Source organism: Dipodomys merriami, unplaced genomic scaffold (genome assembly GCF_024711535.1).
Source record: "Dipodomys merriami isolate MVZ:Mamm:240054 unplaced genomic scaffold, mDipMer1.0.p SCAF_20, whole genome shotgun sequence".
Classification (NCBI taxonomy): Eukaryota; Metazoa; Chordata; class Mammalia; order Rodentia; family Heteromyidae; genus Dipodomys; species Dipodomys merriami.
In genome coordinates this window covers 15,935,392-15,962,807 of record NW_027203382.1, presented here as the reverse complement: position 1 = coordinate 15,962,807, position 27,416 = coordinate 15,935,392, and the positions used below count along the sequence as shown (strand labels likewise).

The following is a 27,416-nucleotide window of genomic DNA, read 5'->3' as shown; positions in this document are numbered from 1 at the left end:
AACCCTAAGATATGTATTCAAATGTTTTTTTTTTCTTTCATGCGATTGTTTCTAACACATTTATAAGATTATTTCTTTGTTGCCTTGTATGTCCCTCCCCCATAGTTAGGTATTTTTTAATACTACATTTATATAAGTAATTTATATAAGAAGTGGTTCAGGGGTGACAGCTATAAGTAAAATGCCTATTTCAAGAAGTGTTTCTTCTAGGGAAATTTTAGGTTTAGTAGAAGGAAGTTAGTGAACCAGTAACTCTGATTTAGGTAAATATTAAGGTGATTATGGAGTAAAGTGTGATCAGGAGATTATTGGGGTGCTAAAAGAAGAAAATTTGTATGATTAAGCAAATTTACAGAAGAAAATTAGTAGATATATTTTTTTTCTGCTGCTTAAGTTTTTGACTAAGAGTTTATTAGTTTATTTGCCTTACTTATAACAGGTTGAAAAAGAAGTGTAAGTTTTATGCCATACCTTTTGTTCCTAAGAGTCTGTTTTCTTATGCTTTATCAGGAGTGGAGAGAGGTTAAAGGCAGTACAGTAGTAGTAGTTTCTGAGCTACAGAGCCCAACCAAAGGCTAGAATGGGTCATTGGTGAGCTACTTTGGAGGAGCCGTGCAGACATGACTGACAGATGAATAGGTAAAGTGAAGCTGTAGACTAGAAGGAGTTCTTTTGTTCAAGGCTAGTGCTCTTCCACTTTGAGCCACAGCACCACTTCCATTGTTTGGGTGGTTGATTGGGGATAAGAGCCTCATGGACTTTCCTGCCCAGGCTGGCTTTGAATGGCCTCAGAGCTCAGCTTCTTGAGTAGCTAGTGTTACAGGCAAGAACAACCAGTGCCTGGCTAATCATTTACTTTTGATTTTGAAATTACGGTCAAACTTGGTGGATATTATTGTACATGTTATCATTTGTCCATAGTGTTTAAGAAGGCTTCTTAACCTCATTAAAGCTGATGCCTCAGTTGGGATGGTTGGAAGAGCTGGTGGAAGATAGCTGAACATGTTCCTTTCTCCTTCCTTCGTTGTAGAATCTCTGCTTGTAAAAAGCATTTGGAGAGGGTAAAGGGAGACTCTAAAAGAACAAGCCTCAGAGTGACAATACGAAGCCTTTGTTCCTATGTTTTAATAACCAATGTTAGTTACATTACCGAGTAAAAACTTAGAATGGGAGGAAAACCTAAGAGATTGAATAGCGGGAGAATCTTGATATCAGCAACATACCACGTGTATTACTCATTTGCACAAAATATCAGATGCTGTTAGAATACTGGTGGTGAATAGTGGGTTGGGGGAGAAAAGGAAATTACTTGTAAGTTCCTTATTTAGGCCAAAAATGATAAATTGTCTCAAGAACCCTTACAGTATATGTTACTTTCAGTAACTATTAGTTTTAAATAAAAACATAATTCATATGCATATTGGCTGTGGTTCATTATTTGAATATATAAGTATATGATAATTATGTTATCTTAAGTCACCTATGATATATTTAGGTTTTGGGTTAATTTAAAAATAGTTGTTAGTTTAATGACAACATCACCGTGTGTCTTACCGCATGTCAGCAGGATTTGGGTGTTATTGTAGGCATGTTAGTGATTATATAATTGAATGGATAAAATAATGGACTTTAGGGGACAAAAATATAAAATATACAGTATAGTTGAAAGTTGGGTGATTATTCAGAAATAAGCTGATAAGAATTAGTTTACAGTCAAGTATGATAGGTTTTTCAAACTCAGACTGTACTTGCTAAAAAGTTAAAAAGAATAAAAGTAAATGAAAGTAATAGTGGAATTTCATACCACAATCTTAATAGGATTGTTGTAGCATTGATGTTATTACACTCAAGATATTAGACATTTTTGCCAAGAGGGAACCTTCTTATGGCCCAGATACAGATGCAGACTCAGGTGTAGAGGCTTGATGAACATAGCTGAACATAGAGTACCCCTATTCTCATAATTTATTTCAATAATAATTTATTGATGTGTTTAGTCTATTGATATCTGGTCTGGTTAGATTAATAATTATTGTTTGTTAAGGTTTTATGTTTGATACCCTTTCTTTGTTAAAAAATTTTTGCCTTCCGATCCCCTCCTCTCTTTTTTTTTTTGTGATTTTACTGAGCATTTTGTTACGTTATTATTTTCTTCCACTTTTTTCTAGCATAACTGTTTTCCTTAGTTTTTCCCCTAGAGTTGGCAATACACATTTATTAGTTATCCAAGTGTATTTCAAATCAGATTCTGTATCATATATAGTTTTTTCTGATTACCAAATATTTGTGATTCCTTATTTCTGTAATTCATTTTGCTTATGAATGCTTGCATAAATGAGTAAATTGTTGCTATTATATTATATTGTTGATAAGAAAAATAAAAGTTTTAATTTTCTTTTGCTTATTTTTTGTGTTCTTTATGTAGATCAGAACTTACATAATTTTCCTTTTCTCTGATAATAAACATATCTTCAAACACAGGACTACTGGCAACAGATCCTCTCTTCCATTTCCATTTGTAAGAGAATGTCTTTATTTGGCCTTCATGTTTGAAGGATAAGTTTCAGGTTGACATTTTTTCCTCTTTACATTTTGAATATTTTACTCCACTTTCCTTGCATAGTGTTTTGAGATATTGAGTGAAATTCTTTTTTCTTTCTTTCTTTTTTTGCCAGTCCTGGCGGCTTGAACTGAGGGCCAGGGCGCTGTCCCTGAGCTTCTTTTGCCACTTTGGCTTTTTCTGTGTATGTGGAACTGAAGAATCAAACCCAGGGCTTCATGCGTGGTAGGCAAGCACTCTACAACTAAGCCAGATTCCCAGCTGGGTGGAATTATTATAGTTGGTTCTCTGTAGGTTTCTCTGTGACTTTCAAAATATTTATCTTTTGATTTTTATAAAATTTAAATATGATATGCTTAGATGTATTTATTTGGAAGATAGAGAACATATTGCTTGTTGAGTTTTAGGGCTCTGTAGTTTGGTATCTGGCATTCATTTGGGAAATTTTTCATTGTTTTCCATAGTTCTTTTTCCTTTCACTTTATGCATGTTATACCTACTGTACAGTTCTGGTTTGTTTTGTTTTTCCTAAAAAACTGTTCAGTCTATTCTTTTAAGATTGGAAGTACTATCGTTGCTGTTGTCACACCTTTAAGCTCAGAGATCATCTCAGCTGTGTCTATTTCGCTCTCTCAAGACATTGTTTTTGTTAGAGTCTTTTATGTCTAATATTTGTTTTGTTCTGTTGCTGCCTCCTCCTCCTCTTCTTCCTCCTCCTCCTCCTTCTCTTCTTTTTCTTCTTCCCTCCTCCTCCTCCTTCTCCTCTTTCTCCTCCTTCTCCTCCTCTCCTTCTCCTTTTCCGTCTTGGGGCCTGAACTCTGGGGCCTGGGCACTGTCCCTGAGCTCTTCAGCTCAAGATTAGCACTCTACCACTTGAGCCACAGGGCCACTTGCACTTTTTCTGCTTATGTGGTGCTGAGGAATTGAACCCAGGGCCTCATGCATGCAAGGCAGGCACTCTAAACTAAGCCACATTCCCAGACCCTTGTTCTGTCTTTTCAAACTATACTTTTTGCCTTTTAGTATGCCATGTAATTTTTTTGTTGACAGATACATGCGGTGTCCTAGGTAAACAAAACTGTTGTAAATAGGCTAGTGGTAATGCAGTGGCAGGGTGAGTATTCTGTAGGTCTAAGTCTTAGTGAGCTTGTGAATTTCACCAGTTTTTGTCTTGCCTTCTGTTCATACATCAGTTCACCTTAGATGAGACATTCAGTGTTTTCCTAACGACTGTAGGTTAGGCTTTGGTAAATTGGAAAGGCAGGCCTGGTTAAGAGAACATAATCTTGGGGCTGGGAAGGTGGCTCAGTGGTAGAAAGCTTGCCTTGCATGCATGAGGCCCTGGGTTCGATTCCTCAGCACCACATAAGCAAAAAGAAAAAAGCCAGAAGTGGTGCTGTGGCTTAAATGGTAGAGTGCTAGCCTTGAGCTGAAGAGCTGAGGGACAGCGCCCAGGCCCAGAGTTCAGGCCCCACTACCGGACCCCCCCCTAAAAAAAAAAAAAAGAGAACATAATCTTCTGGCATATTTCAAGATTGTTCTTTTTTTTTTTTTTTTTTTTAAATCTTCTTACCACAGATACGAGGATTTTATCTGGTATTTGCTCTAGGAACATAGTAGAGCTCCTGGAGATAAAACCCTATAGTGGAACAAAGGGTGACCTAATTCAGCAGTTGATACTCTGGAGATACTATGTTGAAAATGAACTATATAACTTGTGGGGTTGGGAGGCTAGGAGGGAAAAAACTGGGTGAAAATAAGGAGTGGCACTGTTTAAAAGAAATGTGCTCATTACCGGACCTGTGTAACTGTAACTCCTCTGTACATCCTTTACAGTAAAAATAAGAAAAACAAGCAAAAAAATGTAGTCTGGGTTCCTGTAGCGTTTTAAATTCAGTCTGTCTGTACTAAGTCTCCATAAGTTCTTTAGTTACGGCTAGAACTTCTCTACTCTGGCAGTGGTTCCCTAGGAAGTTTTTGCTTGTGCATTTCTGCTCTGGTAAATTGTGTGGTTTTTTTTTTTTTTTCCCCCACCTGTTTTTATCTGTCTCTGAATTTTGAAGGCAGTGGTTTGCTTACGACCTTACTACCTTACTTCTTGGAAGGATCTACTCAAGAAAAGTTAGCTATTTTGAGTGTGTTTGGCTCTTTACCTTTTTTTTTTTTTTTTTCATTGTGAAAATACTGTATAGAGTGGTTAGAATTTCATGGGCAAGATAATGAGTACATTTTTGGGGGGGGTCCGGTCGTGGGGTCTGAACTCTGGGCCTGGGCGCTGTCCCTCAGCTCTTCAGCTCAAGGCTAGTGCTCTACCACTTGAGCCATAGCGCCACTTCCGGCTTTTTTTTTTTGCTTATGTGGTGCTGAGGAATCAAACCCAGGGCCTCAGGCAAGCTCTCTACCACTGAGCCACCTTCCCAGCCCACATGAGTACATTTCTTATCAAGCATTGTAGCCTCCTCCTTTGTTTCCCCTTCCCATCTCATCCTCCCCTCGTCCTCCCACCCAACTCTCCTCCCCCATCCCACCAAAGTTGTAAAGTTCGTTTTCATCATACGACTTGTACTTGCACATCTCATTGTTGCAATGGGTCCACCTGTATCCCTATTTAAACAATTTGTTTTTTCCCTTCCCCTCCACAAATTATAACAACATCAAATACAGTGAAAGCAGGGGTTATATCGTGGGGGAGGGACATAAAAAATAACAAAGAAATAATCTTATAAATGTGTTAGAAACAATCGCATGAAAGAAAAAAAACATTTGAATACATATCTTAGGGTTCATTTCCCTAACCTCAACTTATCTGACCTTTTCTGCTTGACTCAGACATTTACTAGATATTGCAAATAAGGGAAACCATGGGACCTATGTTTTTTTGGGCCTGGCTTACTTCACTTAATATAATTTTTTCCAAGTCTTTCCATTTCCTAACAAATGGGGCAAAATGTAACAGTGAGCTTGCCTGGAGGCCTGATTCAAATGGTAGAGTGCTAGCAAGGATGCATTGGTGAGTTTCAACCTTCCTGCATGCCAGACAAGAAACTTAAAGTGGCTTTAAGAAGTTGTAATCTATAAGTAGTTGAAAAGTCATCGATTTGTGGAAATTTGGAAGTCCTTAAAAGAACCATAGCTGGACGCGATGAAGTAATGGCACTGGTTATTTTCAAAATAGCAAAGAAGATTAAAATTAATCATTTTTTATTCCAAATAATGAACATTTAACTATCTTATAAAATAGCTAGTTAGATCTCTTGTTTTTATTGCAGTGCATTTCAAAGTAAGTGTTGCTTCATTTTCACTCTTTGTTGATATACTTAAAATCTAGAAACAGTAGATGTTTTATAAGAGGAAAACAGTTACAAACAAAAGGAATTTCTAGTAAGTTTAACAAAAACATTAACATTTTATAAATTGTGTGTTAAAGCAATTGGTAATTCTTTTAACCTTTTGACATAATTTGGGAACATCTTCATTTTGGAAATTCGATGTTTTTGCAAATCTAGAATGCATAAGAGTTCTAGAGTTTTAAATACACTAAATTACCTTTTGGTTTAACCTGTACTTTTCCTGAAGTTAGTTGTTAACTATGGTCAGTATAGTAATAGCAGATAGCTAAGGTTCTGTCTTCCTGCTGCTTATAGAGAAAAAACCTATGGCTTAGTCTCTTGAAAACCTGTTTTTGGTTTTAATACTTCTAATCAATTATTATATTGAAAGAATTGTGCAAGTTCTTCATGATTCAGTGTTTCTTTTTGTGAAACATGGTAATGTTTTCCTTTTTTTAGTTTGCTTCTATATTTTATAATTTTCAAAATACTAGTTATGTTTAGTTTTCCTTTTTCATTTTGTATGTCTTAAATGCAATATATTTTTAATATACATATAGTGAAACAATTATTATAGTCAAGTAAATTAACTTATTTATCTTTTCACAGTTAGCTCTATGTGTGTAAGAGGATGAGCTAATAGTACTGAGAAAATAGGCACTTTGCCAATTTCCATGCTGTCCTTGAGCAAAGACCTTGCTAATCCTGTTAGTATCATTACAGTTCTTAGTTTATGTATTGCCTAAGTGAATACATGTATGGTTCCTACAGCCATTTGACATGAAGGTTCTGATGATAGGTTCTTTTGATATGAATTATCACAGAATCAGAAGTATATAAATTACATAAATTAGGTGTATGAATCAGTGAATGATATGTTAACATACAGGAGCAGCAATGTCAAGTTTTGCTGTTATATTGTAATTTTTTTCTTTGGATACACTATATATTTCTAGGAAGAGAAGGTCCAATAGAGCAAAAACAGATCATTTAAATCTTTCTTAGAAGATAAACATTTCTACATTTTAATGACATATTTTTTTTGGATAAAACCATGAATCAAGTAGTTACTTTTGAAGTAAGCTGTTAAGTTGTAACTATTGTGTTTAAACATGCTGATGCTAGAATTTGTTCATGAATAATACCTATATATCCTTAGCCTGGAAGCAAAGAAAGAAAAAATTATGAAGACAGTCTACTATTCAGATATTTTTGAAAAGAAGTGATAGATATGATTAAAATTTGTTATTTCATGAACATAGAAAGTGGAAAATGACAAAATATTGAGAAGTACAGAGAAGTAGAAAAACAGAAGTATGGATTCCCATCAGTCACATCTCTGACTTCAGTAGGCATGAGGCATTAGTTTTTTGTTTTGTTTTGTTTTGTTTTTGTCGGTTGTGGAGCTTGAACTCTGGGCCTGGTCACTGTCCCTCAGCTCTTCTGCTCAAGGCTAGTGCTTGAGTCACAGCGCCACTTCTGGATTTCTGGTGGTTTATTGGAAATTAGAGTCTCATGGACTTTGGTGCCCGGGCTGGCTTTGAACTGTGATTCTCAGATCTCAGTAGCTAGGATTACATGAATGAGCCTCTGGCACTTGGCGAGACATTAGTTTTATAAAAGCAGAACAGATGAATCTGCTACTAGTGGTTCATGCTTGTAATCTAGCTACTCAGGAGTCTGAGATCTGAGGATTGTATTTTGAAACAAGACAGAACAGACAAATCTGAGAAAGTCTTAACCTTCAACTAATCAGGAAAAAAGTCAGAAGAGGAGGTATGGCTTAAGTGGTAGAGTATCAGCATTGAGCAAAAATGCTGAGCAGGAGCACAATGCTACAAAGCCCTGAGTAGATAGCACACAAACACCAAACAGAAGAGGTGAAACAGGGTTGGCTCAATGTCATTCATTGACTCAGCTGGTATAAATGATTGGAGTCTTAGGTTAGTGGGCTGAACATAGGTGAATTTGTAAAACATAGGTAGCATTGACCTGTATAAACGTTTGACAGTACGGGGAGTTAGTGGAACTGAATTGTAAAATAATGTAATAGTTGAAGGATAGGGGAACAACTGGACACTGAACTGTTAAGAATTGTTTAATGTGTATATAGCCTTGTTTTATTTATATGCATACACATATAATGTGTGTATATATATTAGATATATAATATGTATATATATATCTTTTTTGTTTTGTTTTGTTTTGTTTTTTGTTTTTAGTTCCAGTCCTGGGGCTTGAACTCAAGGCATGGGCACTGTCCTTGAGCTTTAGTGCTCTACCACTTGAGTCACAGCTCCACTTCTGGCTATTGGGTAGTTGATAGGAGATAAGAATTTCCTGGACTTTCCTGCTTGGGCTGGCTTTGAACCAAGATCATCTGTTTTCCACAGTCTATAGGAATACAAATATGAGTTACCACTGCATGGCTTAGCTCCAATATTTTTAAGCCTGAATGTTGAAATGAAGGTTTTTGCATACAGACTTTTTATTTGGAATCACATTTTAGATCGTTTTTCATTATGTAATATATAACACATAGTATTATAACTATTCAGTTCAGTTCAGTCAATTTTAATGAGTGAATATACCAGTGTTCTAAAGAAACAGATGTCCTTTTGTGCCTGCTGTCCTATCTCACACTAGGCAAAAAATTCCAACTTATACCATAGTTTATTTTTTACTTCTGTATACATTGAACATATTCAGAAATCTATTAAAATGAAGAGCATCTGTTCTTCATAATCACAATTAAGTAGAATGGAAGAAGGTACAAAATTGAAAGGATTTAAGATATACATGTATCACAAAACTCATTGTATAGAAAAAAAGGAGACATACAAAGCAACAAAGAAATAATCTTATAAATGCGTTAGAAACACATGCATGAAAGAAACGAAAACATTAAAATACATATTTAAGGGTTCATTTTCCTAACATCACATTATCTGACCTTTTCCGCTTGACTCATACCTATACTAGATATTGCAAATAAGGGAAACCATGGGACCTATGCTTCTTTGGGCCTGGCTTACTTCACTTAATATAATTTTTTCCAAACCTTTCCATTTCCTAACAAATGGGGCAATGTCATTCTTTCTGATGGAGGCATAGAATTCCATTGTGTATATATACCACATTTTCTTGATCCATTCATCTACTGAGGGGCATCGTAACCCCCGCTTTCACTATATTTGATGTCAGTATAACATGTGGAGGAGATGGGGACAAACAAGTTGTTTAAGGATTCAGGTGGACCTGTTGCAACAATGAGAAGTACAAAATGTCATGTCAAAACCAGCTTTACAATGTCGGTGTGGGGGGGGGTATAATTGGGTGGGGGGAGGGGGGTAAAATTGGGTGGGGGGAGGGGGGAGGCGGGGAAGGCAAGTGAAGGGTAAACAAAGGAGGAGGCTGCAATGCTTGGTAAGAAATGTATGCATTATCCTGCCCATGTAATTGTAGCCCTTCTGTACAGTATGTTCTCAAATAAAATAAAATACAATTAAAAAAAAAAAAGGAGAAATCAGTATGAGAAAAAGTCTGAACAAAAGATAGGTATATCCAGATTACCTATTTCCATAACTAAAATGCCCATCATTTTCAGTTTATGATTATCATAAACTGAAACGTGTGTGCACGTGCGTGTGTGCATATGTCACATTTACTTGCGTGATTTATAGACATTTTCTGTTGCCTTGTGTTGCATGTGTTACGTACCTATATTTGCTATTGGCTTACTTGCAATGGGATATATAGCTTATATATCACAATAGCATAATTATTTGTTCTTCTGTAGAGGCTGGTAGGGTACTTCTTTCTCATTACTGTCGTATTTTCATTTGCCTTTGCCAGAATCTGTCATTTTTATGTCTTTCTAAGAAACAACATCAGATTTTTTTCCCCTGAAGTTTTATGTTACACTTTTGATTTTGTTTGTACTAATTCTGATTTCTTTTCTTTTCTTTTTTTTCTTTTTTTTTTTTGCCAGTCCTGGGGCTGGCACTGTCCCTGAGTTTCTTTTTGCGCAAGGCTAGCACTCTACCACTGGAGCCACAGCGCCACTTCTGGCATTTTCTGTTTATGTGGTGCTGAAGAATAGAACCCAGGGGCTTCATGCATGCTAGCCAAGCATTCTACCACTAAGCCATATTCCCAGCCCCAATTTCTTAATTACTATTTTGTCTCTGACTTTCCAGATTTAGCACTTCATGCTTTTAGTAACTTTTGAGGTAGATAAAAATAATAATTTCAGGGATGGGAAGGTGGCTCCACACTGGAAGTGGCGCTGTGGCTCAAGTAGTAGAGTGCTAGCCTTGAGCTGAAGAGCTGAGGGACAGCACCCAGGCCCAGAGTTCAGGCCCCACGACCGGACCCAAAAAAAAAAATTTTTTTCAGAAATGGTGTTGTGGCTCCAAGTGATAGAGCTCCATCCAGCCTTGAGTAAAAATGCTCAGTGACAGCGCCCAGGTCCTGACTTCAAGCCCCCTGATGGACCAAGAAAAAAGAGGAGGTAGATGAATAATTGTTCTTATTTAGTTATTTATTTTTGTGTAAGCATTTAATGCTATGGATTTTCTTCTTCAAGCCCCCTGATGGACCAAGAAAAAAGAGGAGGTAGATGAATAATTGTTCTTATTTAGTTATTTATTTTTGTGTAAGCATTTAATGCTATGGATTTTCTTCTACGTAATAGCTTCAGCTACAGGTCACAAATTGCTATCTGACCTATCTCCCATTTGATTCCTATTTTTTACTTTTAGAGTTATTAAGAAGTATATTGATTTATTTTCTATATTAGTTGGGTACATTGAAAGTTTTCTTTTGGGGCCACACTGGGAATGGGAAAATTCACTCAGTAGAATCCATTGAGACTAGAAAATGAGTTTGGTCCTTTGGAATGAGGCTTGGTAAATTCATCATATGCTTCATTTGGGATGAAAGTTTCATGGTAATTTCCGAGTAATATTTTATTTTTTTGCTGTTCGGTACAATTTTCTATAAAAGGACAGTTATATTTGTAAGTCTTGGTCATGTCTGGTATGTTCACTGCTTGTTATGCTTATTATTTTTTTGGTCTGTTTCCTTTATCACCTATTGATAATTGATGTTTTCTATTTCATTATTGTTGTGCATCTAGTTGTTTTAGGGCAATTATCTATATAGTTCTGTTTATATTTTACATGTTTTTATTTTGAATTACTGAGTATAAATATGCACATTTAAAATGAACTTAATTCATGATGACTTCATGAAATGTCCCCATCTCTAAATTTAAAAAAAAAAAATTTTATTTTTGTCCGTCATGGGGCTTGAACTCTGGGCCTGGGCACTGTCCTTCAGCTCTTCAGTTCCAGGCTAGCACTCTACCACTTGAGCCATAGCACCACTTCCGGTTTTCTGAATGGTGGAGATAAGAGTCTCATGGCCTTTCCTGCCTGGGCTTGCTTTGAATCTCGATCCTCAGATCTCAGTCTGCTGAGTAGCTAGGATAACAGGGATGAGCCACCACGCCTGGCCCTAATAATATTTCTTGTTTTAAACTTTTATTTTATCAAGACAATATTACTTTAATACATGAACTAGATAAAGATGCATCAAAATAAGAAAAACCATAGGCCACTTTCTTGATGAACATAGACACAAAATTTTCAATGTAGTTCTTGCAAATTGAATCCAACATCACACTAAAAAGGTCATATTTCATGAATAAGTAGATTTCCTTCCAGGGATACAAGAATGACTTGGCATATGCATATCAATAAGTACAATACAGGTCTAAAAAGCACACTGTTGTCTCAATAGATGTAGAAAAAAGTCTAGCAAAATTCAACATCCTTTCATCATAAAAGTGTTGAAGAAACTAGGAATAAAAGGAATATACCTCAGCTTTATAAAGGCTATTTATGGCAAACCTTTAGCCAACATCATATTAAATGAGGAAACCTAAAACCATTCCATCTAACATTAGGAATTAGACAGGAGTGTCCATTCTCCCTACTTTCATTCAGTATAATACTAGATTCCTACCAAAAAATTCTGACTTTATACTATGCTACAGAGCCATCATAATGAGCATAAGATGGTCCTGATACAAAAAACTTGAATCAGTAGAACACCTAGAAACGGCCCGCACAGTTTTATTTATTCATTGGCAATCATTAGTGTATGTTTGTGAAGTAGTCTGTGTGTTGAAATGGGAAGTTCACGTTATACTGATTCTGTCACTTATTCTATGGCTAAATCATTTTCCTGGGGAGAATGACAGACTGGTTATTCAGACTTGAAAGTTTGATGACATTTTCTTGAAAACTAAGTGAAGCTATCACTAAAGAAATATTTGGTGCTCTCAAGCAAAATTTAAGTTTTCATGCAAAAATTAGAATTTTGGAAACTTTTATCTCCGAGTTTGAGGACTTTTTTCTTAATGGTATGTTATAAACTTTTGTTTGATGTCCCTAAGATAGTCTTCGAGTTCATTCATTTTCTAATAGGACTAACAGAAAACAAGACTTACTAATAGTAATAGTTTATTCTAGTAAAATGATAAAGACCAAAATCAGTAAATACAAAACTGTGTATAAGGAAGAGTTCAGATACAAACATTTGGTTTTTCTCTTAAGTCATATAAACAATAATTGAAATATCTGAAGCTGGGAAAACTCATCTGAGCCTCAATGTTTAAAGTTATTATTGGGGGTCCATTATGTAATACTAAAGCATTCATGTGGCTTCCCTTAGTAACTCAAAAAGATTTAGTAATATTTGCTTTATGTATTTGTGCAAGGGGAAGACATCCTGTGTTGGATTTTGTATGTACTTTAAAATTGTTATATCATCTTGTTGAAATGATCTTTTTATCAATATAAACTGACCTCTTTTCCTTTTATGGTATTTTTTTAAGTTTATGAGTTGCTACTTCTCATTTTTATTCTGTTTTTATTGTACATCTTTTATATTGAATTATTGAGTATCTTTACCAGTGAAGTTGATTATTGGTAGGCATTATATAGTTGTCTAGTTTTTTTTTTATTCAGCCAGCCTATGTCATATCTCTCTCTCTATATATATATCTGTATATATCTAAGCGTATTAACAACAATGAGCTTCTTCTGTAATTATGTTAGTGATTTTCTTCTTGCTTTGTATATTTTTTGTTCCTTCCCACATTTTAATTTTTACTTTTGTGATTTGGCAGCTTTCTGACATGCCATGCTCCAATTCTCTTTCCTTTGCCTTTGTTTATCTGTTTAATGACTCTTGTATATTCGTGTGACTTGATAATAGTAGTTAACCTTTTATTTCTTCCATAGGACTGTCAGCTCTTTACAAGAATAGTCTGCTGGTGATAAGCAGTTTGTGCTAACTGGGGAGAGTGTATTTGTTCTTCAGTATTGAAGGATTTAGTTGGAAGGTTTTTTTTTTCTGCAAGTTTTTATTATAGAATCATTTTCTTCTAGAGACTTGTGAGAAATTTACTATAATTGTTTTCATGTGACTTGATTTTTCTCTTGCTGTTTTTAGGATTTTCTCTGTCTTAATTATTTTTGACATTTTGGCTTCTGTAGTAGGTCTGTTTGGGTCAAATTTAGTTTGGGGTTATTTAAAGTTCTTAGGTCTAGTTGTCCATATCTTTTTTTGGGGGGGAGGGGGGTTCTGTCGTGGGGCCTGAACTCTGGGCCTGGGTGCTGTCCCTCAGCTCTTCAGCTCAAGGCTAGCACTCTACCACTTGAGCCACAGCGCCACTTCTGGCTTTTTTCTTATGTGGTGCTGAGGAATCGAACCCAGGGCCACTAGCATGCAAGGCAAATGCTCTACCACTGAGCCACCTTCCCAGTCCCGTCCATATCTTTTTGAAGGTTTGGGAAGCTTTCATCTTTTATTTTAAGAAATAAATATTTATTGCCTTATTCTTCATTTTTTGGAATTCCTTTAGGCTTAATATGCTTTTTTCATCCTTAAAATAATTTTTTTTGTTTGATTGTGCAGATTCTTTGCACTGATTTTCAGGTACTGAAGTTTTTTCTTCTGCTTGATATAATGTTTTACTTTTTTATCTCAATGTTTGAAGGTTTTACCTCCCCAAATTTTAATTGATTTATTTTTATGATTTCTATCTCTTTGCTCAATTTCTTACTGAACCTTGAATTGCTTTTCTCATTACTTTATATTGTTTATCCATATACTCTTATGTCTTGCTTTTTTCTTTAGGATTTTAAAAGTTAGTTTCCTTTTTTTTTTTTTTTTTTTTGATTGTTGTGGTTGTGGAGCTTGAACTCAGGCCTGGGCACTGTCCTGAATTTTTGTGCTTAAGGCTAGTGTTCAACCACTTTGAGCTGCAGCTCCACTGTTAGTTTTTTGGTACTTAATTGGAGGTAAGATTCTCACAGGACTTTTCTACCCAAGCTTACTTGGAATCCTGATCCTCACATCTCAGCCTCTTTTTATTTTATTTTTTTAATTTTAATTTTAATTTTTTGTGAACATACTGTACAGCGGGGTTACAATTACATGGGCAAGATAATGAGTACACTTCTTATCAAGCATTGCAGCCTCCTCCTTTGTCCCCTTCACATCCCTTCCCGGCCTCCACCCCCCACCCCCAGCACCAAAGTTGTAAAGTTCATTTTCGACATGACAACTTGTACTTCTCATTGTTGCAACAGGTCCACCTGTATCCTTATTTAAACGACTTGTTTTTCCCCATCTCCTCCACTTATTATACCGGCATCAAATATAGTGAAAGCAGGCGTTATACTGTGGGGGAGGGACATACAAAGCAACAAAGAAATAATCTTATAATTGCCTTAGAAACAAATGCATGAAAGAAAAAACATTAAAATACATATCTAAGGGTTCATTTTCCTAACATCACATTATCTGACCTTTTCTGCTTGACTCATACATATACTAGACATTGCAAATAAGGGAAATCATGGGACCTATGTTTCTTTGGGCTTGGCTTACTTCACTTAATATAATTTTTTCCAAGTTTTTCCATTTCCTAACAAATGGGGCAATATCATTTTTTCTGATGGAGGCATAGAATTCCATTGTGTATATATACCACATTTTCTTGATCCATTCATCTACTGAGGGGCATCTGGGTTGGTTCCAGATCTTAGCTATGGCAAATAATGCTGCAGTAAACATAGTTGTGCTGGTAGCTTTGTGGTGGTCTTGTTTGTGATCATTTGGGTAAATGCCCAAAACTGGGATTGCTGGGTCATAGGGGAGCTCTATGTGAAGTCTTTTGAGGAACCTCCATAGTGCTTTCCAAAGTGGTTGAACAAGTTTACATTCCCACCAACAATGAAGTAAGGTTCCCTTCTGTCCACATCCCCTCCAGCATCTGTTGTTAGAGTTCTTGATTTTTGCCATTCTAACTGGAGTGAGGTGGTATATCAATGTTGTTTTGATTTGCATTTCTTTTATGACTAGGGAGGTTGAGCATTTCTTCATGTGTCTATTGGCCACCCTTCTTTCTTCAGGGAAGTTTCTCTTCAAGTCTTTCTCCCACTTATTTATTGGGCAGTTGTTTCTTTGAGGATTTTTTGTTGGGGGATTTAATTTTTTGAGTTCCAAGTATATTTTAGATATGAGACCCATGTCTGTTGTATGGCTAGTGAAGATCTTCTCCCATTCCGTGGGCTTTCTATTGATCTTGCTAGCTATGTCCTTTGCCATGCAGAAGCTCTGCAACTTCATGCAATCCCATTTGTCCAACCTTTTTTTGATTTGTTTTGTTTCCGGGTCTCTATTCAGAAAATTTCGGCCTGAGCCAAGGAGACCTAGGGTTTCTCCTATTCCATCCTGTAATGTTTTCAGAGTGTCTGCTTTGACTTCGAGGTCTTTGATCCATTTGGAGTTGATTCTGGTGCAGGGTGATATATAAGGATCTAGCTTTAGTTTTCTACAAGCGGTTAACCAATTTTACCAGCACCATTTACTGAAGAGGCTGTCTTTCTTCCATCTATTTTTTTAGCTCCCTTATCGAAGATTAGATGGCTATAGGTCTGTAGGTTCATTTCTGGGTTTTCAATTCTATTCCATTGGTTCTGAGGTCTATTCTTATGCCAGTACCAAGCTGTTTTGATTACTATGGCTTTATAGTACAGTTTGACATTTGGTATTGATATTCCTCCAGCAGTGTTCTTTCCGTTGAGTAGCGTTTTTGCTATTCGGGGTTTTTTATTGTTCCATATGAATTTTTGGATTGCCTCTTCTATTTCCTTGAAGAATGAGATTAGAATTTTGATATCGCGTTGAATTTGTAGATAGCCTTGGGAGTATTGTCATATTCTCGATGTTAATCTTTCCAATCCAGGAGCATGGGAGGTTTTGCCATTTTCTAAGTTCTGTTTTGATTTCCTTTTTCAAGATTTTGAAGTTTTCATCATAGAGGTCCTTCACTTCTTTGGTTAAGTTAATTCCTAGGTATTTTATTTTTTGTGGGGCTATTTCAAATGGAGTTGCTTTCCTAATTTCAGCCACACTTTTCTCATTGTTGGCATACAGAAAAGCCATTGATTTTGGGGGGTTAATTTTATACCCTGCTACTTGGCCAAAGTTTTGAATCAGCTTGAGTAATTTGGGAGTGGAGTCTATGGGATTCTTTAAATACAAGATCATGTCACCTGCAAAGAGGGAGAGTTTTATTTCTTCTTTCCCTATTTGGATCCCCTTTATGTTTGCATCTTGTCTTATTGCTGTAGGTAGGCATTCTAATATTAGATTGAAGAGAAGTGGAGAGAGTGGACATCCTTCTCCTGTTCCTGAGTTAAGAGGAAATTGCTTTAGTTTTTACCATTAAGTATAATGCTGGCTGTAGGTTTGTCATATACAGCCTTTATTGTATTGAGGAATGTTCCATGGATTCCTAATTTTTCCAAAACCTTCATCAGAAAGGGGTGTTGGACCTTGTCGAATGCTTTTTCTGCATCTATGGAGATAACCATGTGGTTCTTATTCTTGCTCCTGTTGATGTGATGAATAATATTAATTGATTTGCATATATTGAACCAGCTTTGCATCCCTGAAATGAATCCTGTTTGATTGTGGTGTATGATTTTTTGGATGAATTGTTGAAGTCGATTGCCAAAATTTTGTTGAGAAGTTTTGCATCAATGTTCATCAAAGAAATGGGTCTATAGTTCTCTTTCTTTGATGAGTCCCTGCCTGGTTTTGGGATGAGGGTTATGATGGCTTCATAGAATGTGTTCGGTAGTGAGCTTTTCTCTTTCAATTTCATTGAAGAGTTGGAGGAGTATTGGTGTGAGCTCTGCTTTGAAGGCCTTGTAAAATTCCGCTGTAAAACCATCTGGTCCTGCACTTTTCTTACCTGGGAGGTCTCTTATTGCTGTTTCTATTTCAATGCTTGATATGGGCCTGTTAAGATGGTTTAACTCATCTTGATTTAGTTTTGGCGTGTCAAAACTAGGAAAAGGTCCATTTCTGTCATGTTCTCAAACTTATTAGCATAAAGTTTTGAGAAGTATTCCCTTATAATGTTCTGAATCTTGGTTGTTTCCGTGGTGATGTTTCCATTCTCATCTCTGAGTTTATTTATTTGGGTGTGTTCTCTTCTTTTTCTGATAAGATTTGCTAAGGGTCTGTCAATTTTGTTAATTTTTTCGGAGAACCAACTCTTCGTTTTGTTGATTCTTTCTATGGTTTTTTTGGATTCTAATTCATTTAATTCTGATTTAATTTTAATTATTTCTTTCTGTCTGCTGGATTGGGGTTCATCTTGCTGCTCTTTTTCAAGGAGGTTTAGATGTGTCATTAAATTGTTGGTTTCAGATCTCTCCAATTTGTTGATGTAGGAGCTCAGAGCTATAAACTTGCCTCTGAATACTGCCTTTGCTGTGTCCCAGAGGAGCTGGTAATTTGTGTGTTCATTTTTGTTGAATAGCATGCACATTTGAATTTCCTTTCTAATCTCTTCTATGACACATTCGTGATTCAGCAGTGTGTTGTTCAGCCTCCATGTGTTACCGGACTTTCTTTGGTGGCTTTTGGTGTTGAGTTCTAATTTTATTCCCTTGTGGTCAGAGAGAATGCAAGGTATAACTTCAATGTTTCTGATTTTAGACAAGTTTGCTTTGTGGCCTAAAATGTGGTCTATTTTAGAAAATGTTCCTTGTGCTGCTGAGAAAAACGTATTCTCATGCTGCTGGGTGAAATGTTCGGTAGATGTCTGTTAAATCTAGTTGATCTATGCAGCTGTTTAGATCTGTGGTTTCTCTGTTGAGTTTTTGCCGAGTTGATCTATCTAGCGGGGAGAGTGGTGTGTTAAAATCCCCAACAATTAATGTCTTTGGATCTATGTGGGATTTGAGGGAAAGTAGTGTTTCTTGGATAAATTTGGGTGCTCCATTGTTTGGTGAATAGATATTTAGAATTGTAATATCCTCCTGAAGAAGAGATCCCTTAATTAGTATGTAGCGACCTTCTTTATCTCACGAATTTTAATTCGAAGTCTATTTTATCTGATATTAGGATTGCAACTCACGCCTGTTTATGGGGGCCATTTGCTTGGTAGATTTTGCTCCAGCCTTTAACATTGAAAATGTGTTTGTTTTTTCAGGCAAGATGTGACTCCTGAAGGCAGCAGATAGAAGGATCTTGTTTTTTAATCCAACTAGACAGTCTATGTTGCTTAATTGGAGAGTTAATCCAGTTAATGTTGATATATAGGACTGAGAGGTATTTGGGAGTTCCTGCCATGTTATCCACCTTCTTGGGGGCTGCAAAAACTGGGTTCTTCCTATGGTTCTTGGATTCTCAGTTTGGGTGCAGTTTCTTGGCCTTTATTGTGGTCTTGTTGGTTTTCTATGTGTAGGACATCTTTAAGAATCTTTTGTAGGGCTCGTTTGGTGGAGATGTATGGTTTCAATTTTTCTTTGCTTTGGAAGGTTTTTATTTGGCCTTCAGTTATGAAGGAGAGTTTAGCTGGGTATAGTATTCTTGGTTGATAGTTGTTTGTTCTTAGGGCATGGCATACATCATTCCAGGCTCTTCTTGCTTTGATTGTCTCTGCTGAGAAATCTGAGGTGATTCTAATTGGTTTCCCTTTATAGGTGATTAATCTTTTCTCCTTGACAGCTTTAAGGATCTTTTCCTTGGTCATATCTCAGCCTCTTGATTGGCTAGGATTACAAGTGTGAGCCACCACCAGCTCCTAGCTGTTTGCTTATTTTTTAAGCAGGACTGTGGTTTGAACTGAGGACCTTTTGCTTGCTAAACCAGTGTTCTACACTTGAATCATTCCCTGAACCCTTAGGAACATTATTTTAAATGATTTTTAAAAAAACATTTCACCAATTTTCTACAAATTGGGACGATTCCTGAAGAATTTTTGTTCTCTTCTGGAGATCTTGTTGAAAAGAACTAAATATTAGTATTTTAGACAGCTTTATTTTATTTTACTAGTTCAGGGTACAAAGAATAAAATGAGACCAGATTTTATTTTCTCATGGGTTTTGTGTGCTCCTTTGGTCACATGTTGGCTAGTGCTGTACATGAATTGTTTCTGTATATCCATCTTACTCATATCTTCTTTAATAATTAAAAACAGTAGAGGAACATTTTTAAGAGAGACTAAGAAGAGGGTAAAAAAAACCCAAGTGTGCTATAATTTTGATTCAGAATCAAATAGCAATGTGTAAATTACATGTAGGTATTGAAAGCTTCTTGTATGTTTCAGTCAACCTAGTAATTTTATGGTTGCTGCTTACATTTTAATCTTTTATCTCTCTGTCCCTAGGTGGTATCATGGAAAACTTGATAGAACTATAGCAGAAGAACGCCTCAGGCAGGCAGGGAAGTCTGGTAGCTACCTTATAAGAGAGAGTGATCGGAGGCCGGGGTCCTTTGTACTTTCGTTTCTTAGCCAGACAAATGTTGTCAGCCATTTCAGGTAAGTATTTTTGTTCTGAGATTATTTAGTATAGCTGTTTGGATTCTGCTTTCACAAAAGTTAATGACAGTGACATTTAAATACTAGAGAAAGAAACTGGATTTCACTTAATCATTTAAATGAGTTAGTGTTACATATTGAATGTTTCAGTTTTTTGCATGAAAACTTTACTGTTGGTCTTTACTATGCTAGTTCTCAAACATATTTATCACTTTTAAAGTATAAAGAATTTTCCTAGCATGCATGAAGCCCTGAGTTCAATTCCTCAGTACCATATAAACAGAAAAAGCCAGAAGTAATGCTGTGGCTCAAGTGGTAGAGTGCTAGCCTTGAGCAAAAGAAGCTCAGGGACAATGCCCAGGCCCTGAGTTTGAGCCCCAGTACTGGCAAAAAGAGAATTGTAAAGAAACTTTCAAAAGTTTAAAACTAAAATGTAAGAAATACAGACTTCAACTACTCAGTAACAGAAAATACAGCAAACATTGTTTAACTCCAGAGATTTGTGCCCTTTAATTCACTTTTACTTCACTATTCTGAAACAGATGGGTAGATTTTGAAGTGATGTCAAAATTTGTATATACAGATGTACTTACACATATTATTGAATTCTTTAGTGGGAGGAATTGGAAAGAAACACCATCTAGATCCTTTAATGTTAATTGATAAAATGTTCTTGAACCTTTGATTTTAGGTAGTAACAATAAGCTTTAAAAATGCTGTAACACTTTATACAATATAACATTTATATGAAATATACTTTTATGTAATACAATTTAATGATATAATTTAATAATTGATAAGATACTTTAACAGTATTGTGTTAAATTATTATATTTCATGCAAATTTCAAGAAAGCTCTAAACTATTTTTAGAGTAAATGAGAATAATTGCATATACTAGAAAAATACATAATAAATATAGGTTTCTGAAAATGGGTTTATAAGTCTATTATATTTCAAATCAAATGCACATAACTTGAAATAACAGCAAGTAGTTTGCCTATGAAGAAAACACTAATAAGTGATTTTTAAAAGAAAAAAACAAGGATAAATTTAAAATAAAAATTGTATGAAATTTGTAGATTTATAGTTTCTTTATGAAATTTTGTTTTGGAATTAACTGTAGGGCTTAAGGATCAAGCTTTATTGGTAGACTACTTACTGACACTGAACAAAGATCTAGGTTTAATGGTGTACTTAAAAATGGTTATATGTTGGCCATTGGTAGCTCATGCCTCTAATCCTTGCCAAATAGAAGGCTAATATCTGAGGATTGCTATTTGAAGCCAGCCCAGACAGACAAATCTGTGAGACTCTTATATATCCAGCTAACTTAAAAAACCTGAAGTAGAAGTTTGTTTCAAGTGATAGATTGCCAGTCTTGAACAAAAAAGCTAAGCAAAGGCATGAGGCCCTGTGTTGAAACTCTAGTACCTGCACCCCCCCAAGATAAAAATGATTATGAAGATTTTTGTTATGCTGTTATTTTTTTCTTTTCCTTATAGGATTATTGCCATGTGTGGAGATTACTACATTGGAGGAAGACGGTTTTCTTCACTGTCAGACCTAATAGGTTATTACAGTCATGTTTCTTGTTTGCTTAAAGGAGAAAAATTACTTTATCCCGTTGCACCTCCAGAGGCAAGTAAAATTTTATCTTCCAAATTCTGTTATTTCACCATGGTATTTGTTTGTTTCCTACTTAATTTCTTATATTTTAATTCAACAAGTATTTAATTGAATATTAATTGCTATGTAAACAAACTGACTTATAAAATGTATTTTTCTATCTAATTTTGCAATTAACTAGACTTAAAAATCATTTCTGAACAATTATTTATTATAAAATAATTTTTGAATGAATAAGAAATACTGAGTTCATAGGGCTAATTATGAAATTATTACAGAAATACAAATGTTTCTATATCATCAGAATGTTCACTAGTATGTTCTATATAATTTATGTATAATTATGTAATCATTCATACTATCTGAAAAATGATAGTATGTTACGGTGTCTTTCACCTCTAATTCTGGCAACTCACAAGGCTGAGAATGGAAGGACCTCAGTTTGAAGCCAGTCAAGGCAGAAAAGTTCCTGAGACCCTATCCTGAAAAAATTAACAAAAACAGGCCTGTACTTATGGCTCAAGTGGTAGAGCACCTGCCTAGCAAGCTCAAGGCCCTGAATTCAAGCCCCAGTAGGCAGAAAAGCTTTTTAAAAAAGCAAATTACACTTTTAAAAGGATATATATAAAAACATCAGAAAAATATCAAACATTTCAAACCTTTGGATAGAGGTTTAAAAGAGGTTAATTCGAATGATCCTGTAGATCTGTAATACAGATTTCTTTTTGGTTGGATTTAACCTTGTATAGAAATACTTCATTTTGACTTTGCAAGAAAGACTGTGCATTTAAAATATTTTTTAATGGTTTCTAGCCAGTAGAAGATAGAAGGCGTGTTCGAGCCATTCTACCTTACACAAAAGTACCAGACACTGATGAAATAAGGTATTTCATAGTATTTTCTCTGCATAGGCATTTGATAAAGTTAGACTTTGTAGATACAGCTGACTGCTCTTGTATTAGTAAAGGTTGGGGATTTGCAGAAATAGTCTATAACAATCTTTTTAACAGTGCCTCTACTATTTGATCTGTTGTACCATGTTCCTAGGATGGCTTATCTTTTATGCTAATGCTTTGGATTAGGGTGACTGCATTGAAAGTGTCAGGAGAAATAATACCTTTTATTATAATAGCTTTGGCAATGGAAAGGCAGACCTCTTACAATTATTGTACTAAAAAAAAATTAGCTGGGTGCCAGTATCTCACGCCTGTAATCCAAGCTATTCAGGAGGCTGAGATCTGAGGATCACAGTTCGAAGTAGCCTGGGCAGGAAAGTCCATGAGACTCTTATCTTCAATTAACCACCAGAAAACTGGAAGTAGCACTGTGGTTCAACTGGTAGTGCTCTCCTTGAGCTAAAGAGCTCAGGGACAGCGCCCAAGCTCAGAGTTCAAGCCCGCTCATCGACAGAAAAAAAATTATTACTTCATGCCATTTATTCCTCGGCTATAAATGATATTTAAATGATAGTTAAATGTTTGTGTTAAGTAATAGATGGATAAGTTTAAATTTAAAAAATATTACAGAATATATTATGTGGTACTTTATTTTCATATATACCATTATGCAAATTGATTATCAGATTATCTTTGTGTACAGCCTTACCACCTGAACGTACCTGATTTTTCAATAGAAACTTTTTTTAATTTAAATGTACTTCAGGAAGATTTGTGATTAATTTCTCTTTGAAATCAGTAGTAGCACTTAAAAATGTGGTAAAAAAAAAACATTTAAATAATACTGTTAAGAAAACAGAAATTCAGTAATCTATATTTCAGGATTTTATTTTAAGTTTTTTGGTAGGCTTGGGTTTGAACTCACAGGGCCTCCGGTCACATATCCCTAGCCTTCTTTGCTTTAGTTATGTTAAGCTGTAGTTTTATCATTTTTATCTAGGGCTAGACTCAGATCATAACCCTACCTATGTTTACCACAGAGGAGGATGACTTTTTGTGTCACCTTGCTCCACTTACTGATTGAAATGAGGTCTTGCTAACTTTTTATCTGGCCCGGTCTCCAAGTGTGATCCTCCTGATCCCTGCCTTCCAAATAGCTGGGATTGTAGATGGGTACTAAAAATCCCTATTTATTGTTTTACTCTCTTTGGCAAACGTTTGCCATTTAACTTAGGAAGGGAGTAGAAAAATGAGGAAGAGTTATGTTTAATAAATGAGAATAGTGTTAACTACAAATTTATTAGTTTTAGGTAATTTGTAATTCTCGGGCATCATTTAGGACAGTAGTTCTCGAAATATGTTCAGCATAACGTCAGTGATCCTTGGCATCCATTCAGATGTTCTATATATTAGCCAGGCTCTTCAGAGAAGAGGATTTATTATGAGACATTGCTTCCCACAATTATGGAGAATGAGACAGTCTGTGCAGACCCAGGAAAGCTTGTATAATTTAGTCCAGGTTTAAATGCCAGAAAACCATGGGAATCATTGGAACTCACAGTCTCAGGGCAGGAGAAGATGAGAGGAAATGCTCCATATCAACCAATGCTAGAGGGGAAGGAAAGGGAGAAGAGGTGTTCCTTTTCCCTTTTTTTTTTTTTTTCTGTTATGACACTCAATGGATTGGATAATGGCACCCACCTTGAGGACCACAATATACTTTATGGTAGTTTATTGATTCAGATTTTAATTTCATCCAGAAACATCTTTGCAGAAAAATAAGAAGTAGCATCTAACATGGGCACCCTGAAGCCCAGTCAATATGATACATAAAATAAGTTATCACAATCCATAAGGTCAAAATTTTCATAGACATGATTTGCTCTGTTTTTTGTTCATTTTGATTTCCTAATGATAGTGTAAAAGCCACAGTAAAACTGTTGGTGCCTTAGAAATTAAGGCAGTAATACTAAAGTATATAGTAGTTTTCAGTGATACACAGTTATCAAAAAGATCTTCACTTAATGTTTTTGATGAGGCAACGAAAGTATTTTATTAAATTTCAGCCTTTGTACATCTTTTCAGCATTTTCTCTAATAACTGGGAAGATAAAACATTTTGTATATAGTTGTACACATCTGTAATTTTAGCACCCACAAGGCTGAGGCAGGATGGTTTTGAGTTCAAAGCCAGCCTTAGGCTACATTGTGAGATTATCTCAACAACAGCAAGACTAACAACACAAACTCAACTTACCTTGTATATCAAAGTTTTAGAAAAAGTTAAAAGCTAAACTAAAAAAAATTAAAGCTAAACTAGCTGTTATTTATATGTATACCATTTTTTCTTCAGAGAATGGTAAGCCAACTATAGTTATTTGGACTTGAATTTTGTACCTGTATTCAAAAAGTTAACAAAGTAAAACCACTTCTTCAAAGAAAATCAACTGAAAGATTTTTTTTTTTTACCAGTTAAAGAACTTTTGGAAAGCTTCTTTTGCCCATCTGAGTTCAACAGCTTCATAAATAATGACTTTTCTAGTAAAATATGTGGTGATATGAGTGCTTGATAGTATAAAATTTGTGTATCACTGTATTCTGAATGATCAAAGCATGATATTACAAATTATGCTTGGAAAAAAGATGCAGGAAAGTACAAAGTAGACTAGTAGAATATATACAGAAAGTTCCTTGACACTATATTACAGCCTTCAAGAAAGGGTCACTTTTGGAGATTTTGGTATAATACAAGTAATTATCTGAAAAGGCAATAAATAAACTTATTGCTTTCATATCTATTTGTATGAAATGAGGTATTTTTCTGTATTTTAAGCAAAAACATTCATATAAAAAGAACCTAGGTTATATATTATACTTCTGACTCTGAAATAGATGAAGATGAAAGCATGTTGCCTTTCTAGTAATACACATTAGTACCAATAAGCCTTAACATTTGTTTATAAGAGAAATGTTAATTGATATAAGTACCTACTTAATAAAACTAATTGCACATTTTTCTGAATTAACTCTTTGTGTACCTATAGTGTGTTCATTAAATATATTTTTTATTTTATATCTGACCTACATATGAACATGCAATAACACTGAAACAAAAATTTTCCATCCAGTTTTCTCAGCTTTGTACCCAATACTTGTAATATATAACTACTGCTTATAAAAGTTCTTTAAATCTAAAAAGATTCCAGCAATGTAGGTAAGTAAGCTACACTTATTAAATCTATTTTACATAAGAAATTTGAGATATATAATAGAATATAGATAATCTTTTAGATTATGTGTCATAGATAGTACTAGAAACAGGATAGGTTTTTGTAATTCTAATACTTTGATTTTCTCAGTATCATACTATCCTATGTTGCAATGTATGAGTACTAAAATGTACATAATTGAAATTTCTAATGATGTCATATTTGCTATTTTAGTTTTTTAAAAGGAGATATGTTCATTGTTCACAATGAATTGGAAGATGGATGGATGTGGGTTACGAATCTCAGAACTGATGAACAAGGCCTTATTGTTGAAGACCTAGTAGAAGAGGTGGTAAGTTTCATTATTTTTTTAATATAAATTCCAGAATCTAAACATTTTATGAAAATTTGGGTAATTAGGCTTTGGGTAATTAGCACTGAATATATTTATTTTGTGAAAGACTAATTCATAAATACAAGGAATTTTTCATTAAAATGTGAATACTTATTTATAAAGGAAATAAATAAGTTATCAAGTTTTAATAGGTAGCTTTGCATTTTCAAAAGTTTTTATGACTTTTTAGAGTGAATTAGGAATGTCTTAATATTTGAGTTTGTTTTAGTCCTATGTGTGCCCTCTTAATCTTTCTTATAGGAGAAATTCAGACTAATCCTATAATATCAAGTGGTTAAATATGTTTGTCTTCAGATTCTTTATTTTCCTAATATATGTATTATTTTCTAACAGCCTTGGAAAAGATCTATACAATGCATTTCGTATGGTTCTGTATTTTTAACATTCCATTTTTCTTTGTCATACATGTTATATTATTGTTGAATATGTAGTGTTAGTAGCCACACAGGTTTATCATTTGATATTAGGTCAACATCTAAGGAATATTTGTATCTCAGTGTCAATACTCAATATCACTAAAATAATTTGAACTTAAGTCCAAATATAGGTTTAGAGTTAATTCTTCTGGTTTATATTGGTCTTTTAGGATAGAATGGCTGTGTTCTTTGTAATATTCAAAGTTCCTTTTTTAAAATTGTGCCACGAACCTGGTAATATGATGAAACCTGTATTTTGACTAAAGACTTCAGTAGAGAATATTTTTCTACTAAGTCTGTTCGCCCTATTCTGACAGCCAGATCTTGATTCACAGCGGTAAACATACATTCTACATACTTAAAGAGCTGGGATTAGAACTCTTAATTTGTGTGTGTGTGTGTGTGTGTGTGTGTGTGTGTGTGTGTGTGTGTGTGTGTGTGTGTGTGTGTGTGTGTGTGTGTCTGTGTCTGTGTCTGTGTCTGTGTCTGTGTGTCTGTGTGTCTGTGTCTGTGTTTGTATGTTGGTTCCTATGACTGTGCTTAGGACCTGGGTGCTGTCCCTAAGCTTTTTTTGCTTAGGATTAGCACTCTACCACTTAAACCATAGCTCTACTTTTGTCTTTTTTGCTGCTTAATTGCAGATGAGAGTGAAGAGTATCACTGACTTTCCTGCCTGGAGTGGCTTTGAATTTGAATCCTTAGCTTCTCATCCTTCTAAGTAGCTAGGATTACAGGTGTGAGCCAGTCACGCTCGCAGAACGTTGAATTCTTATAATAGCATTCTATATTCTGCAGTTGGAGATATCTATTCCATTATTAAATTTTCTTCTCATACTATCTATACTGTCTGCCCTCTTCCCTGTCCAGATTATTTTAAGCAATTAACTTTTTTTAAATTCTTGGAATTATGGGTCAAATTAAAAAAAAAACATAAGGGTAAGTAAAAGTGATAAATAATTGCCTAGGGTAAGATAAGGGGACATTACCTATATACAGGGAAGAAAAAAGAAGAGTTAAACCTAGTGTGAATAACTTTGTGACTT

At 35.1% G+C, this 27,416-nt stretch overlaps 1 protein-coding gene across 1 annotated transcript in view; it reads left to right on the top strand.

The window, feature by feature from the left end:
- Positions 1–27,416, top strand: part of Rasa1 (RAS p21 protein activator 1) — a 77,564-nt gene that overhangs the window by 5,109 nt on the left and 45,039 nt on the right. Inside the window, exons 2-5 of the mRNA XM_070031138.1 lie at positions 19,658–19,810; positions 21,315–21,450; positions 22,252–22,322; positions 25,777–25,894. Coding sequence (XP_069887239.1) covers positions 19,658–19,810; positions 21,315–21,450; positions 22,252–22,322; positions 25,777–25,894 — 478 coding nt within the window. The remainder of the gene's footprint in view (positions 1–19,657; positions 19,811–21,314; positions 21,451–22,251; positions 22,323–25,776; positions 25,895–27,416) is intronic.